We start from the raw sequence: 16,885 nt of genomic DNA on the forward strand, positions 1-16,885 counted from the left end.
TCTCTGCCTCCAATAAGTCAAACTTCCTAAAGTTTCACCCTGGTTTCCACGAAAAATGCCACAAGATTAAGTTACCTTCCTTCAGGTCCCCAAGTCTAGGGGGCCTTTGTTGACATGCGTTTCATCTTGATGGGTGATTTCTAGCCATGCAGATAAATTACCTGTTCACCTACAGTTAATCTTCAAACTGGCTTTTGTAGGCTATGGAAATAAAAGGGTAAGACTGCACAGCCTGAATGTCCCATCAAGGTAATCAAAGTAATGGAAGAGGCAGAGAAGACAGAAGGAGAGATTTCAAAATAAAAACTGCGCTGTGCATTTCAGGAGCACTTAAGAAAACACTCCATCTGACTAAGCAGCCAATGAGTAGACAAATACCCAAAGGACTATACATTCTCTAAAGATTACTGTGCTCACAGTTCTTGCTTCCCTCAAGGCTTGCAAGAGATCACACCATAAAGTTAGACTTGCATTATTCATAATAGAGTGGATAGATAGATCCCAACACCCAGAATTCTAAGGATTTACCTGCAAATAAAGCCATAACCTTATTTCAACCCAAACCCACGTAACTAGGAATAAAATACTTATTGTTTGGGTCTTTCAATGGCATCTCTCTCATCCCTTTTACAACAGAACAAAAAAGGGTTAGAGAAAGGAACCCAAAGTTTTGTCGCAGGCATTAAACACTTAAAAAGGAAACACAGGGGAAAATGCCCACAATATATTATCCATTAAAAAAAAAAAAAAAAGCAGTACAGAATAGCAGGTGGAGAATACAGAATAGCAGGTGGAGAACACACACACACACACACACACACACATAGCACACACCGAATATATACATACATATGTATATATACAGAGAGAGAGATACAAAACATATAGTCAAAAAGTCTAGAACCACTTAACAGTGTTACTTTTGGTACGGGTGGAGGTTTACTTTCTGCTTTATATATACACTTTTGTGCTATTTTAGTATTTAAATGAGGAGTATAAGCTAATTAACATCACCAGAAATAAAGTACCTAAAATCACCTGACAAAGAAAATGAAACAGAACAATTTGAACAAGTTCTTAGGGCCATTCTGAGCCAAATTTTCAGCATATTTAAGGCTATATTCACTGAGGCAAACATAAGAATCAACCAGAATTCATAGTGTTGGGACAGCATTGTTGGTTCGTTTGTCGTCATTCTGAGCCAGAAGCGGTACTGTGCTATGTCCTGCCAGGTTAGGGGGAGACTGAGTCTCGTGCTCATGTCCTCACTTCCTCCAGGTTAGTCCTGGTTAGTTTTCTCTCTCTCAGGGACACCAGGGCAGGGGGTTAAAAAGCAGGTCAACAGACCACTGAACACTGTAGAGAGAAAGAGCCACATGAAGGGCTAACCACGACTCAAAAATCTTTGCTCTTTGTCAGTCACGTCAGTTTTACAAGTAGTCTGATGAACTTAAAAAACAGATGTGCTACCTATTAGAAAAGTTTAAAAAGGGGGACAATACCAAATGCTGATGAGGATGCAGAGAAACTGGATCTCATACACTGCTGGTGGGACAGACCGTAAAATGGTACAGGGCTTGGGAAAATAGTTTGGTGGTTTCTTTAAGAGACTAAAGATACACATATTGTAAGACTGAGCAATTGCATTCCTGGGCACTTAACCCAGAGAAATTAAAACTTGTATCTACACAAATACCTGTACATAAATGTTCATAATGGCTTTATCTGTAACAGCCCCAAACTGGAAACAACCAAAATGCCCTACAATAGGTAAATGGTTAAAAAACTGTGATACAGGGACTTCCCTAGTGGCACAGTGGTTAAGACTCTGCACTACCAATGCAGGGGGCCTGGGTTCAATCCCTGGTCAGGGAACTAGATCCCACATGCATGCCACAACTAAGAGTTCGCATGCCACAACTAAGGAGCCCGTGAGCTGCAACTAAGGAGCCTGCCTGTCTCAATGAAGACCCAGCACAACCTAATTAACTAATTAATTAATTAAAATTTTAAAACCTGTGATACATCCAAGGCATAGAAAACAAACTTATAGTTACCAAAGGGGAAAGGGGATGGGGGAGAGATAAATTAGGAGTTTGGGATTAGCAGATACAAACTACAAAATATAAAATAGATAAATAACAGGTCCTACTGTATAGCACAAGAAACTATATTCAAGACTTCCCTGGTGGTGCAGTGGTTAAGAATCCGCCTGCCAATGCAGGGGACACGGGGTCAAGCCCTGGTCCGGGAAGATCCCACATGCCGTGGAGCAACTAAGCGCGTGTGCCACAACTACTGAGCCTATGCTCTAGAGCCCTCGAGTCACAACTATTGAGCCTGCGTGCCACAACTACTGAAGCCCGCGCGCCTAGAGCCCGTGCTCTGCAACAAGAGAAGCCACTGCGATGAGAAGCCTGTGCACCTCAACGAAGAGTAGCCCCCGCTTGCCGCAACTAGAGAAAGCCTGCCCGCAGCAATGAACACCCAACGCAGCCAAAAATTAATTAATTAATTAATTTTTTAAAAAAAGAAACTATATTCAATATCTTGTCATGAACAATAATGGAAAAGACTATGAAAAAGTATATATACGAATCACTTTGCTGTACACTAGGAACTAATACAACATTGTAAATCAACTATACTTCAATTTAAAAAAAACTGTGATACATCCATCCATACTATTTATTCTATTTAGTAATAAAAAGCATTATTAAATACGTTACTAAATACAACTTGGATGGAGGGCATCATGCTAAGTGAAAAATGCCAATCTCAGAAGGCCACATGTTGTTATCATTCTATTTCCATAACATTTCAAAAAGGACAAAATTATAGAGATAAAGAACAGATTACTGGTTGCCAAGGATTGGTTGGGGGGAAAGGGATGTATGTGACAATAAATGTGCAATTACAATTACTCATTCAACTGTCCAACCACTATGGAGAATTAAGGAAGGTAAATTGTTCGTAAGGCAAAGCACATTTCGTATTATTCTGCTGTCCCTACTATGCCAGAAAAAAAAAAAAAAAAGATTATTTAAGCATGAGTCCGTTGCCGGCTCAACCACCTAAAATACATTTGAGGCATTACCTGTGCCCCATCTCTACCGGTGTTTTTATCTGAGCTTCCCCAGGGCCACGAGCAATGGGCCAGGGGGCAGCAGAAGTAACCCATGCAGAGTGAACTCTCACTGCAATTTAAGCTCAGCATTCAGCCCAAAGCGTCCTGCTTGAAATCAAAAGCATCTGAAAACTGCAGCGATCAGACACATAAATTGTGAAAGATGTGGTTACTGGCGTGGGGCACCTCACATGTGACAGGCTTCCTACTACAAACAGTTTTTCCTACAAAAGTCTCAGTAGCAGTCTCCAAATGTGAGGGAAAGGTTAGTGGAAGATATTTAAATGATGCTTCCTCTGTGATTCTCCCAGCCAGGGCTCACATGTACTGAAAGCAGGTCACATGTCTCAGGCACAAAGTTTTAGTTTCTATACTCATCCGGGCTTCTTACTGAAAGTGGTCTACCACCGTTTATTCCACTATCACTTACAACACGAGGACCCTCGGGCCACCAACATCTACAGTATCCTACACAGGGGTCAATTTATTGGGAAGGCCTATTGAAAAACAGAAAGACACTCCAAAAAAAAAAATTTTTTTTTAAAGAAAACCCACCAATAAATTCTCCTCTAACCCAATGCTTCAGCTGTTTAGCCAAATGTGCTTTTGAGGGTGACTGGTTGATATATCAAATACAATTACAATTTTAAAACATGGAATAAACTATAAAACAATCCTTCAGGAAGGACTACCCTGGTGAAACAGTGGTTAAGAATCTGCCTGCCAAGGCAGGGGACACAGGTTCCATCCCTGGTCTGGGAAGATCCCATATGCTGCGAAGCAGCTAAGCCCGTGTGCTGCAACTACTGAGCCCACACACCTAGAGCACGTGCTCAGCAACAAGAGAAGCCACCGCAATGAGAAGCCCACGCACCATAAGGAAGAGTAGCCCCCGCTCGCCACAACTAGAGAAAGCCCACACGCAGCAACAAAGACCCAATGCAGCCAAAAATTTAAAAAACAAAAGACAAAAAAAAAAAATCCTTCAGTGCTAATGGAATTAAAACTAGTAAAGGAATAACAAAGACTGCTAATAACATTCTAAAATCACCTTCCACACAAGGAGGCCCATGTATAAAAGGATGATTTTAAGCCCACATTCTATGAAATAGAACCTATTTCTAAAGACTTACTCTGATAAGTAATCATAATCAGATGAGCTGATGGAGTGAGAGGCAGCTGGGGCCTGGTGGTTGGGAGCGGGCCTTTCCAGCCAGACTACTTGGGTTCAAACACTGTGTGGCCTTAGGCACATTTTCAACTTCTCTGTGCCACATTTCCTGATCTGCGGAACACTGATACTGGTGCCTACATTTCACAGAATTGTTGGGAGGGGTTAAATGAGTTCATATAGCAAAGTCCTTGGCACACAAAAAGCACAAAATAACTACCGATAATATTTATACAGGTAAAATAGGGCATAAAGAGAAGTACCATAAGGTTATAATGACTGGCACACATGCTATTCTACTGAACAGTAACTAAGAAAGCAAGGTCCAGTCTCATCACACAGCCTCCCCACCCCTCCCTACCCCAGTTAGAAAGATGGAGTTTGGGGGCTTCCCTGGTGGGCGCAGTGGTTAAGAATCCGCCTGCCAATGCAGGGGACGCGGGTTCGGGCCCTGGTCCGGGAGGATCCCGCATGCCCGCGGAGCAACTGGGCCTGTGCACCACAACAACTTAGCCTGTGCTCTGGAGCCACGAGCCACAACTACTGAAGCCCGTGCTCTGCAGCAAGAGAGGCCACCGCAATGGGAAGCCCGTGCACCGCAACAAAGAGTAGCCCCTGCTCGCCTCAACTAGAGAGAGCCCACATGCAGCAACGAACACCCAATGCAGCCATAAATAAATAAATATTTTTTTTTTAAAAAAAGAAAGATGGAGTTTGTTCTAGAGATGCTTAAAGAAAAAAGGCTTGATTTTACCTAGACACCTCTCTCCCATTTCTAGGTTTCCCAACTATTCAGCAACAACCATAGACATTTTGGAATCAGAAACATAAATTGTGTCCAAAAGTGTTAAACAATGCTTGTCCAAAGGCCCCAATACAGCTAATAGTTTAGACAGCTGTGCTAGGAGCCACAGAAGCTGCATTTTCTAACTAGTATTGCTTCTGAACAATTGAAACTTTCTCCAGAGCAAAGTCCAGACACAGGGAGCAGTGTTCCCCGCAAACATCCAAACAGTTTCATTATTGTTTAACCACCAAAATAAAAATAACAGCTCCAATAATCTATCAAGTTTGACATTTCATCCAACCAAGCAATTAAACCAGGACACAACGCATGCATGGAGAGATTTTTTTTTCCCCTGCTCCAAATCAACACTCATTTTGACATTACAGCCACACAAATAATGCTTGTTCCTAGACTACTTACAAAAGGCCTCTAAAAACCAAACACGCTGAAGTGCCTCAAAGAAACGGCACACCGTCAAATTTTATTTTCTGTCTCCCACCTTTAAGCACCTTTATTAACTGTAAGTAAAGTTACAGGCCAAGAAGTTGGAAACTCCCTTCTAATATTTAGTCAAAGGAGGTAAATGCCCTCCTGATACAGGCACAAAATGCAAGGTCTATCAATATATTCTTAAATATATTAAAGGTAAGTATCCTCACCTCATCCTCAAGTATTAAAATCGTGGTTCTGATCTAGCAAATCACCAAGCGATAGAACTTCTCTCTCCAAGTAGGGAGTTCTCAGTTGGTTGCCTCAATTACAGGTAGCCTAAGGAAGAAAATCAAGAACCTCTGATATCAAGACGTCCTAAGACGTCCTCAGACCCACCTATAATAGAACAATGCTATTCAAAGTGTGCAGTCGCACACCCTCCATGGACACCCACGTCAAGGTAAACAAAAAAATTCATAGTAGGTATGAACTGCTGTGCATCCAAGGGCATGACTTCCTGGTAATTCATTTTTCTTGTACTTTACAAAACTATTAGTTGGCAACAGATTGAAAAAGCACTTTACAAAGCTGGTCCTTCACCAGTTTCAGAAACACTAACTTTTCACACGGTTGAATGACAATTGTGTCACTTATTGTTCCGAAGGAATCAAAGCACCCTTGCCCTATCCTACAGTTTCTGATTTGAGGGCAATCAGAGAAACCAATAAGGAGGTACACCACGGTGTAACCTCATGGAAAGAGTACCCAATTAGACTCAAAAGACCTCACTGCTGGTCTGCGAGATCCAACTATCTTGGGGACGCTGGGTGAACTGGAGACTTTTTACTTCCCTGTGCCTTGAATTCCTCCTCTGCAGAATAAAAGCAGCCCCCTTAACATCAGCATTTCTCAATATTGTCTTTTTTTTTTTAATGTGTGGTTCCTTCTGACAGTATTACTTTCTCCAAATGTCGTCTGCAGATAAGCTACATCAGAATCCCCAGCTTCATTCCCAAACACCCAGATTCTATAGGTCTGGGCTAGCAACCAGGAAACTGCAGTTTTTTACAAGCACCCGGGAGACTCTGATACACATGAAAATTTGAGATCTACTGCAATAATAATCTTAGTAATGCCTCTAGGGATTAAAAAAGGGTCACAATTTGTGTGTAAACCCCAATAAAGAAATTATTTTAGGCAAAAAGTATTTTTAAATCAGTATATTAAAACTTACAGAAAACATTTCAATATGCTTTTATAATATTAGTAATATGTAACAACAAATTTCAATTTTTCTCCACTTAAAAAAATGATGTTTGGTTGGGAAGACCAAATGTGTATTAAAATACATGTAAACAGGGCTTCCCTGGTGGCGCAGTGGTTGAGGGTCCACCTGCCGATGCAGGGAACACAGGTTCGTGCCCCAGTCTGGGAAGATACCACATGCCACGGAGTGGCTAGGCCCATGAGCTATGGCCGCTGAGCCTGCGCATCCAGAGCCTGTGCTCCACAACGGAAGAGGCCACAACAGTGAGAGGCCCGCATACTGCAAAAAAAAAAAAAAAAATACATGTAAACATTTACATGCTATGGCATCAAGAACTGCTTTTTTTTTTTTAATTACTTTATTTATTTTTGGCTGCATTGGGTTTTCGCTGCTGCGCATGGGCTTTCTCTAGTTGCGGCCAGCGGGGGCTGCTCTTCGTTGTAGTGCGCAGGCTTCTCATTGCGGTGGCTTCTCTTGTTGCGGAGCACCGGCTCTAGGCACGTGGGCTTCAGTAGTTGTGGCACACAGGCTCGGTAGTTGTGGCTCGTGGGCTCTAGATCACAGGCTCAGTAGTTGTGGCGCACGGGCTTTGTTGCTTTGCAGCATGTGGGATCTTCCTGGACAAGGGCTTGAATCCATGTCCCCTACATTGACAGGCAGATTCTTAACCACTGCGCCACCAGGGAAGTCCAAGAACTACTTTCTTGACATGACATTCAGAGCTCTTGAATTTTGTACCAGTCCCTCCCAAACAAAACTAGTGGCTTATTTTTATGTTTGTGCTGTTTCTGAAAAGAGGTGAGGAGAAAGATTTCAGGCGGCTATTTGTGAGCGTTTCCACAAATAACAGTGCAGGTGTGGATAGCCGGTATCTCAAAAACCAAATTAGATGTAACTGTCAACATATTTTCACTTTTAATATCAGTTTTGGTAGTACAGGAGACATGGTGACATGCTATATAAAAAAGTTTAATCAAATAAATAAAATTTAGGAATCTGACGAAGATCATCTGGAGGTGAAACTGCAAAACTATCATATCTGTGTCCCCCATTAATTGGTTGGTTCACTGTCACTATTCCTCAAGCAGCCGGTCTGCAACTATGTCAACAGTCCAAACAGTTGGGAAACACTGCACTAGATCAATGGGCGTGGGGGTGATGACTCAGAATCACCTGGAGTGCTGGGTCCAACCATATGGTGAGGGTGGTAGGGGAGGTGGAGTGCCCTCGGTCAAGCTCTCTGGGAACATTTGACCCCTTTTCCCCACCAGCTGTGCAGCAAACACTGGCTAAGGTAAACTTCAGCTCTGACACAGAATGACTACGCAGGTACTTCCATCAGCATATGACAAATGACCAAGAATGGCACCTGAATCTAGTCATGCCCAAAAGGTAAAAAGAGAGGTAGACAGAAGTGAGAGAACCGGAAGGCCTAAGAATTTTCCACTGCAGACTGGGCAAGTCCTAGGCCCTGCAGCTATTCCTTCCTACCCGACACCCTGGCACAAAACTTTAACACCAAACTGTTCCTCTTCACCTCCATAAAATCCAAATTGCCTAAACCATGGCTACTGGTCTGCAAAATCAATTCCAAGACAATTCCGTCCTCTTCTTGAGAACCATCCTTGACTAAAGATTCCTCAAACCGGCTGAACTTCGGCTGACCCACTCCCTCTAAAGTCCTGGAAAACACTCCACCCTCTTGCCCCAAATCAGAACGCTCCTTTTGTCCAGGATTTTGGAATAAAGGCTCATGCTCTAGTGGATCTTCTTCCACACCATGAAGATAATAATTGAGAATGGTCAAGAGGGGGTATAATTCATTGGCTATGGACCCACTGACTCAAGACCCAGGAAAAGGTGGTAAGTCAACAGAAGAAGATGAGGCACAGTTATTTCTCAAGCAGATATCTTAATCATTATGAAAGTTGAAAGGGGGTGGGGGGAATTCACAGAAATTGCTGGAGGGAAAACAAGCTTTCTTATAGCATAAAAGATATTGATTCCATCACATTCCATGCATGTGATCAGAACTAAGTGTGGAAAGATTTTTCCAAGTAAATGAAAAGGGTAAAACAAGAAGGGGCGGGGTGGGAGAGGAGGCCGCTCCATTTACTTAAGAAAAGCTTTTTTTTCCAAGTCTTTTAACATAACCCAGCAGTTGCAAATAAACAATGGTGCTGATTACCAACGAATTACTCAGAGGCCAGCAGCAGAGGCTCCAGTTGGCCTAACTTCCTGTAAATTTCAGGATGACTAGGCAGCATTTCTTCAAAGTGGATCAAGACAGTTAAAATGTTTCAGCAAATCAGACTCTGGCTCCAAGTAGTCTGATTGGATCGGCTGTCCCTAGGAGACCTGACCACTCCATAACCCAGAGATAATGAAACATTAAAATTGCATATAATAATTATAATATAATTGCATATAATAATTATATGCAATTCTAGAAAAGGCATGTGAATGTTAAACTAGGAGATGCATTGGAGGGGGCAGCTTTCATAAGTCAAGTGACACTAGCTCAACAAAAATTGTGTAAAGTTCAAATTCAGCACATGGGTGGTAGCTGCTGAAAATGGCTGCTGAGAGAGCCAGAAGGTTTTGCTTATCTTTTTACAGGAGAGGACAATGGAGAAATTACCAGACCAAGGTCACTTTCCCTTAAAAAAAAAAAAAAAAAAAAAAAAAAGGTTAGCAGGCTTAACTGAGATAAAGAAAAACCTTCATAGGTCATAACTCCATGAAATCAGCAGCCTGGTGAGAATCTCTCCAAGAATCCTGTAGGAAATTAAGTGTGGATTAGAGTAATTAAGTGTAAAGTCTCCTTGAGAGTGACTTCTGTTCCTGAAGACTAGAGCCATTTCTGTGAAACGCATCATAGAAAAATTGTGGAGAGGATTTGCCAGGCATCACAGCCTTTCCACTTTCACATCAAGGTCTGCAAGCACTATGATCTAAAAAAGAACACAGCAGTGATTTGGGGAGGGAATTAAATAATACAGCTTATCTCAGAAAACCACTCCATTCTCTAGCCTTTGCAAAAGTTCTCATGCTCTCGTAATGGTAATATACTTAGGAGTTTCCAAAAATTACACACATTTCCTCAAAAGAGATACAGGAAAAAATATAATCACGGGGTAAAGGCCAAACATTCTCTTCTGAATGCTTAAATAGCCAATTATACATTAATTCTATAGAGAGAAAGACTATTACAGGAAAGTTAAGTAAGACATGTTAAAAAATGTACCCTTGGGCCTAAGTCTGTTCACCTGACAGTAAAATCACCCCCTCAAAAAAGCAGTTTTATGCAAAATCTAGTATTTTAATTTCCCAGCTTCCAAGAGAAATATATAAGGACAGAAATTAAACTAATTATGTCAGCAGCACAGTGAACAAAACTTTAATTGTATTTCACACTAGTTGGACATTTGCAGAATACAAAGGCCCTTAAGGGTAGAAACTTCTTTAGAATATAAATGATTCCCAATCAATATGACAAAAATTAGTCCATTTAGGCAATAAACAGATTCACGGTTTACATGGAAAAATTCAGCCAACATCCTAATTCAATATATAACATTAACGTAGAGTATAAGAAACAAATCTCTAAAATGGCTTTAAATCACTCCATGATTTACATATGTTGGATCATTAATAGGTCCTTTAAGCCAGTATTGTACTAATCAGCTCTTTTAGCATCCTGCCCACAAAAGAGCCTATTCATTTAGCTGGGAGACAGGTGTTAGCAACCAGCAACCTCTTTTAGCCTCGAGTTCCAGGGGCCTGGTCTGTGATTACTATGGCCATGATTGGCAAGTCGAAAGAGGGGCCGTTTAAAAGAGGGAAAGGGAGGAGAGAGGGAAAGAGAAACAAAAGAGCCTGAGAGGGGGGAAAGGAAGATGAGGAAAGAAAGGGCCGTCAGGTGCTACTTAGTGGGGCCACCCTCCAAGCCTGGTAGCCTGAGTTGAGCTCCCCAGGCTACCGCGCAGATACTTGAGGCAGAATTTGGATAATGTCATTATTCCCGCGGACAGTAATTCTGGATATATGCCTACACTCCACTCTTCATAAAAAAAATTTTTTTCAAGTGTCTATGACTCATTCCTCTTTCCCATATTCTCTAGTTCTTAACTTCAGTCCTCACTCTTTCATGCATTGTCTAAAAGAGCTGACCGAGTAGATATTCCTGGAAAGAGATAGAGAGAAGGCCAGATTTAGAAAGACATCTTAAGCCTACGGAATAAAAATCCTATGAGAAAGTGGGAGTAGAGAACGTTCACTGAGTTCCGTACAATGTACAAAGAAGAGATTTTCTCTCTTTTCGTCCACAGAACAAGGCTCCCAGGTAGGATTTTCATCTTGCAGATGAAGAAAATGAAGCCCACAGAGGTTAAGTAACATGTCTAAAGTAGCACAGCCAGCGGGTGGAGGAGCTGGGACTCAAAACCAGGTTTGTCTATTTCCTAAATTGTTACACTTTTCCCAAGTTTAATTCGTTAACTAACATATTTAATGCCCTGATTCTGCTTTAACTCAGAGGGTTCTGTATTTCAGCAATTTTTCTTCCATCCATGAACTCAGCAAAAGACCTGTGACTAAAGTTTATTGCCTATTAAGCACCCATTATTTCCAATAAGCGTTTCAGCTATGTAGAAATGAAACATCTGGCAAGTTGGCTTTATTTTAAAATCCTACATACAGAGAGTTCCCAGGCGGCTCTCCTATCCAACACTGATCAAAACTAGACTTGACTACCCATTCAGACCTCCAGTGGTTTCCACATTATCATTCATTTGTCCACTCAGGAAATAAAGGAAGCTACTTTTCGCCAACCCTCCCTCATGACTCCTGACAGATAATACAGCAGAGGGGGCCTCTCTGTAAAGTAATTTACATAAAAGTTATAAAAGCTCTTTGTTATCTGTCATGACTAGGAAATGGGCTATTCTAGCAAATCAAACATCCTGAATAACATAATGATGCTTTTAAAGGGACTACCAATTTATAAATAATTTCAAAGCAATGCAACAGTGCCTCCTAAACCCGGCTGCAGATCAGAATCACTTGGGGAGCTTTTTGGAAGCAGATGCCCAGAGTGGTTTTTAAAATATAGATTCTCGGCACTTCCCTGGTGGCCAAGTGGTTAAGAGTCCGCCTGCCGATGCAGGGAACATGGGTTCAATCCCTGGTCCGGGAAGATCCCACATGCCGTGCAGCAACTAAGCCCGTGCGCTGCAACTACTGAGCCTGTGCTCTAGAGCCCGCGAGCCACAACTACGGCGACCGCATGCCTAGAGCCCGTGCTCTAGAGCCCGCGAGCCACAACTACGGCGACCGCACGCCTAGAGCCCGTGCTCGGTAACAAGAGAAGCCACCGAAATGAGAAGCCCGTGCACCGCAACGAAGAGTAGCCCCCATTTGCCGCAACTAGAGAAAGCCCGCACACAGCAACGAAGACCCAATGCAACCAAAAATAAATTAACTAAAATAAAATAAAATGTGGATTCTCAGTCATCACTTACCCACTCAAAAAAAAAAAAAAAAAATCTCCAGGAGGTGGAACTGGGAAATCTGTATTTTTAAACAACCTCAGTGACTCAGTTGGAAACTGCTAGGTACCGAATCTTTTAAGGAGTGGCTGGCTTTGGAGAAGTCCTTGCAATAAAACTCACTAAAAAGACTAAAGCTGCACTGAATACAATGTGACCTTCTTTTTATGATTCAGGAGACTTGAGGATCTCCCAATGCCTCTGGTTCATCATTCACTACTAGTCACTAATCACTGTACTGGCAAAACCAGAAAGGAAGGAAAGGTTAAGAAGACTGCATATTGGTAAAAAGCTGGAAAAACCAGCTTTTGTTTTCCTATCAGATTTTTAAAGAGCTGGTTTCCCCCAGAGGAAACTCAGATTTTATACTTGCCTCGAAAAAGGAAAATGTTTAAAAACAGGCAGACTCTCTTAACTGCTCCAATTCAGAACGTTAATAGGCCCAAATGTGTCAAAAATGTGGAATATTCAAACTGAACTACAGAAAGCAGAGAAACTTCACGACAGTCTTAACGAAGATAAATGAGGATAATGGGTTTAAGCTAAGAATGGCATCACGGGATTAGATGAAACCACTGTCCTGACCGTGGCAACTGATAAATCCTGGAAACTGGGAGAGCTGAGGTCTTTCAACACATAAGGCCGATGATTCCCTACCTATCTAGGATGGCTTTCATGTGAGATATAACAGGATATCCTATTAAGAGCCCAACTAGTTTTAGGATTTTAAAACTCCAAATAATATAGTCACAAAACAAGAAAGCGACCACACCACCTCCCTATTGAAGCAATGGGAAGTTGTGTGTTTGGATATGAAAAGACTGCCCCTCAAATAGCCAGAATCTTTCTTACATAAACACCAGTCACTACTACCAATAAACAGTAACCAAACAAAAATAATAACCAGTAACATTACCAAACAATAATGATGAGGCAGCTCGCCCCGTGAGACCTCGGCAACAGCAATTTAAACTATGCATTCTCATTAAACTCTAAATTATAACTCAGCTCTGTGTCGCAGGGGTTATGAGATTCAAGGTGCAGACGTTAAATCTTTCCTCCCCAAACATAAACACTATAGCCAGTACAAGTTTGATATAAAAGTCTCTAATCTACCTTTAAAACAACAGCAGTAGTAAAGAATAAAAAACTATTTTAAGAATAAAAAATTAAGGTGGAATTAGTCCCGTTAACACGCCTTAGGTTTATGTAGGTGTTTTCAGAAAGTTCTAGGCACAACACTCTTACAGATGGGTGTGACTGCATTAAACATCACAATGGACATGTAATTAGGGAAGAAACTGTGCCCTTTTTTGTTATTGTTGCCGTTTGTTTTGTCTTTTTAAATGCTGGTTACTCTTTTCCCACTGCTATTTTAAGAGGCCTTACAGAGGCATTCCTATTAGAGGGTGCTAAGCAGAGTTATTATCAACTGGCTTGGCCGTGAGAAAGTTTTGAAAACAAATTAATTTCTAACCTCTTTGAGAACAGCTCTCTTTTAATGCGGGTTATTTTAGCAATTGGTTAAATTAAGTCAATTTAGAAGATTTACAATCCCCGATCCCAATGTAAACAGTTGGGATAACAGCTGTCTTCCTGATCAATATGAAAGTTTTTAGTGGGCTGACCCTCCAAACTGAATAGACATTAAAATGTGTGTGTGTCCTAGATTACATGGAAATTTGCTTCATGCACAATCAAGTTATCAGTTAGCCCTGCCACATCAAGCTGCAACTGTCATATACAATTTTCAAACTTAAGAAAATAACACTTCTAAATAAAGTGTAATTTATGACTTCTACTCTGAAGTCCAGAATTATTAGGAAATATGCCATGACGTTTCAGAAATGCTTGCCATTATCTATTTCCTTGAATGTGAAAAAGAATGCAATCAGGAAAAAACGATAAAGACGTTGTCAAACCTGAAATCCCGTGAACTAGCTCCCAACCCTAGAATTCTGTACACAAACAGCCCAGCACCACGTCCCCTGCCTACTCCCATTCCTAGGAAAAGGTTCCAATAAGTGACAGACTTGGCCACACTTCAGTAACTTGAACTGTCACCAGGAAAACCACAGCTGCTCCCCAAACAGTTGCACCAACAGGGGTGACAGGAAGTCTCTGTCCTCCAAACCACCTGTAACAGCGATGGGCAAGGAACTTACTTTCTTAGAAGGCCACATGCACCTGGGGATGTTTGTTCATTACGTTAACAGTGGCCTTTAGCCAGGGTGCAAAGTGGCAGTTGCGGGTAAAGCCCTATTTCCAAGCTGACAATAATTCTTCCCTGGGGTAGACGGGGAGGAGCATGGTACACTCTTCCTTGATTGCACAAGCAGCTTTTTCTCCTAGAACAAATGACAGACCAACAAAAAAGGAGAAAATATGCTGCTGTTTCTATCTTCTGCCAGCCTGAAATCAAGCTCCGAGCAGACGTCTGCGACGCTCTGGTTCCCCAGGTCTAGCATACTTCCCCAAGCCTGGTCAAATGTTTCATGGGCAGCCAGCTGCACAGAGGCCCCATGTCCCTCTCCGTCTTAGCCACTGGCGACCTCACACACATCACCTCAAATGAACAGAGGACAACTCCCAAGAGAGAGAACAGTGGACCCTGGGCGGGGCAGGGTGGGGGAGAGGAGAACCACATCCCCAAACTTCTCCATCAGGCCTCCAAACTCCAGCCTCCACCTTCCTCCAACACGCCCGAAGGGCTCCTGCACTAGGAAGCTGGGTCAAGCTAGTTCCTTAAAATGCAGACGCAGGCCGCCGCGTACCTGACTCGGTTTCCTATGCTGTAAAGCGGCATCTTTCCCCCACGAGCCAACTGAACGTGCCGATCCGTAGGGCGTTTGGAAATATGTGAGAACACACGTCTCCCGTTACTGCCCCCACAGGTGAAATGCTTCCTTTGAGGGGACTTTTAATGGGACAGGTGCGGGCTACCTTGAATGCGCAGACTTCCAGCGAGGCAGGGCGTCCCCCATCCCCTGTAGGCAGGGAGTCTCAGGCCGCGCCCCGCACAGAGGCGCCCCCGGACCACAGCCTGGCGAGACCCGAGGCCGAGCAGCGCCCCCGACTCCGGCCTCCCCCGGGACCCCACCCCAGGCCCGGCGCCCCGCGGAACCCTGCGCCGCCGCCGCCGCCGCCGCCTCCTCACCTGCCGCGGCCGCCTGCCCGGCCCGCACCTGGGAGGGGAGGGGTGGGGAGGGGCCGGATCCGGGCCGCGGACGGCTCAGGCAGGGGGGCTGCGGGCTGAGCCGCGCCGGCGTCTCCGGGGCTGAGGGGCACCCGGGGGCGGTCGCGACATCCTCACAGCCGGCCCCAGGAAGTTGGCCCCCCCCACCCATCCCCGGCCTCCCGGCCCGGTCGCTCCCGCCCCTCGCGCGGCCCCGCTCCCGGCGCGGCCCCGCCCCCTCGGGAGCGCGCCTCCGCTCCCGCCGCTCCCGAGCCACCATAGAGACGAGCGAGCCGCGCGGCGGGCTAGAGCGCGGCCACCGCGCGCGCCCCCTGGCGGAGCCCAGCGGCGGGAGGCGGAGACCGCCGAGCCTGAGACCGGGCTAGGCGTCGGTACCCCGGTGTGAGGGCGTCCGCTGCTCCTCGTTGCCTTGGTTACTGAACTCTGCACGAGGAGCTGAAGGGTCCAGATCCGTGGTGCAGATTGGTGACACTGAGCGAGTCCCATAATATCTCAGAACTCGTTTCAAAATAAGTTTCAAAGTTTCCTCACTTTCATATCCCATTGTTCCTCACAACAATGGCTATCAGCAGGTGATGGTCCCCAAAATTACCATGAAAGAAGCCCAGGCCCACCAGAGTTCACTAGCTTATTCAAGGTCCCATAGTTGGAAAGTATTAGAAGCCAGATCTGGAGGACATCAAAACCCACGTTTGTCCCATTCACTCCACGGCACCTCCCACTCCAGCATTTCCCAGTCTAAGCCCCCAGAGTTAGCTAGTTTCACCTTAAGAAAGTGAGGAAACTGCTAAGAGGAAGGCCCTGGTAGAATGAAGATGACTGTGTGGAGGAGCCCACCCAGCCATTCATCAGCTAGCTGTGTACCTTTCACCTAGCTGTGTATCTTATTTCTGAAAGGTCTTTGTGACCTGTGATTAAGGCACATCATTCCCCACCCAGTCTCTCCTTCTCTTGATGTTAATTATTATCATAGAAAGTTAATAGGTCCAGAGCAAGGGATGGGGTGAGGCCCAGAGATATCTTTTTGTAAGCTTAGTTCTTAAGCTGAGTGCTCAGTTCCGAAAGGGAGTGCACTTAAGCCACTGATTGGCCTAATAATTGGTGTCAGAATTCATGATATCCTTGTGGATTTTTTCTGGGCCCTCTGGTCCATATTACAGCTAAATCATTGGAACGCTGCTAAATAATGTGCACGTTGCTAAAGCGAGGAGGGCTCAGAGCTGCGTTTACCCACACTCCTCCTTTCTCCACCTTTAGTATTATCACCATCACTATTTTTCATCTTTATCGTGCCCTTCCACAGAGGCACTCAATAATGTACCCATTGTGCAAGTAATCTGAAATCCTTTTCAGCAA

The 16,885-nt window shown here is 43.8% G+C and overlaps 1 protein-coding gene across 4 annotated transcripts in view; it reads right to left on the reverse strand.

Moving 5' to 3' along the window:
- Positions 1-15,692, reverse strand: part of RFFL (ring finger and FYVE like domain containing E3 ubiquitin protein ligase) — a 69,797-nt gene extending 54,105 nt beyond the window's left edge. Inside the window, exon 1 of one of the 4 annotated variants that reach the window (XM_060080759.1) lies at positions 15,491-15,692. In XM_060080759.1, coding sequence (XP_059936742.1) covers positions 15,491-15,680 — 190 coding nt within the window. In that variant the 5' untranslated portion in view covers positions 15,681-15,692. Of the gene's footprint in view, positions 1-5,744; positions 5,854-15,276; positions 15,406-15,490 lie in introns of those variants that run through there. The other 3 variants (XM_060080752.1, XM_060080760.1, XM_060080758.1) reach the window with 3 other exon arrangements.
- Positions 15,693-16,885: the final 1,193 nt, after the last annotated feature.

Source organism: Mesoplodon densirostris, chromosome 18, assembly GCF_025265405.1.
Source record: "Mesoplodon densirostris isolate mMesDen1 chromosome 18, mMesDen1 primary haplotype, whole genome shotgun sequence".
Classification (NCBI taxonomy): domain Eukaryota; kingdom Metazoa; phylum Chordata; class Mammalia; order Artiodactyla; family Ziphiidae; genus Mesoplodon; species Mesoplodon densirostris.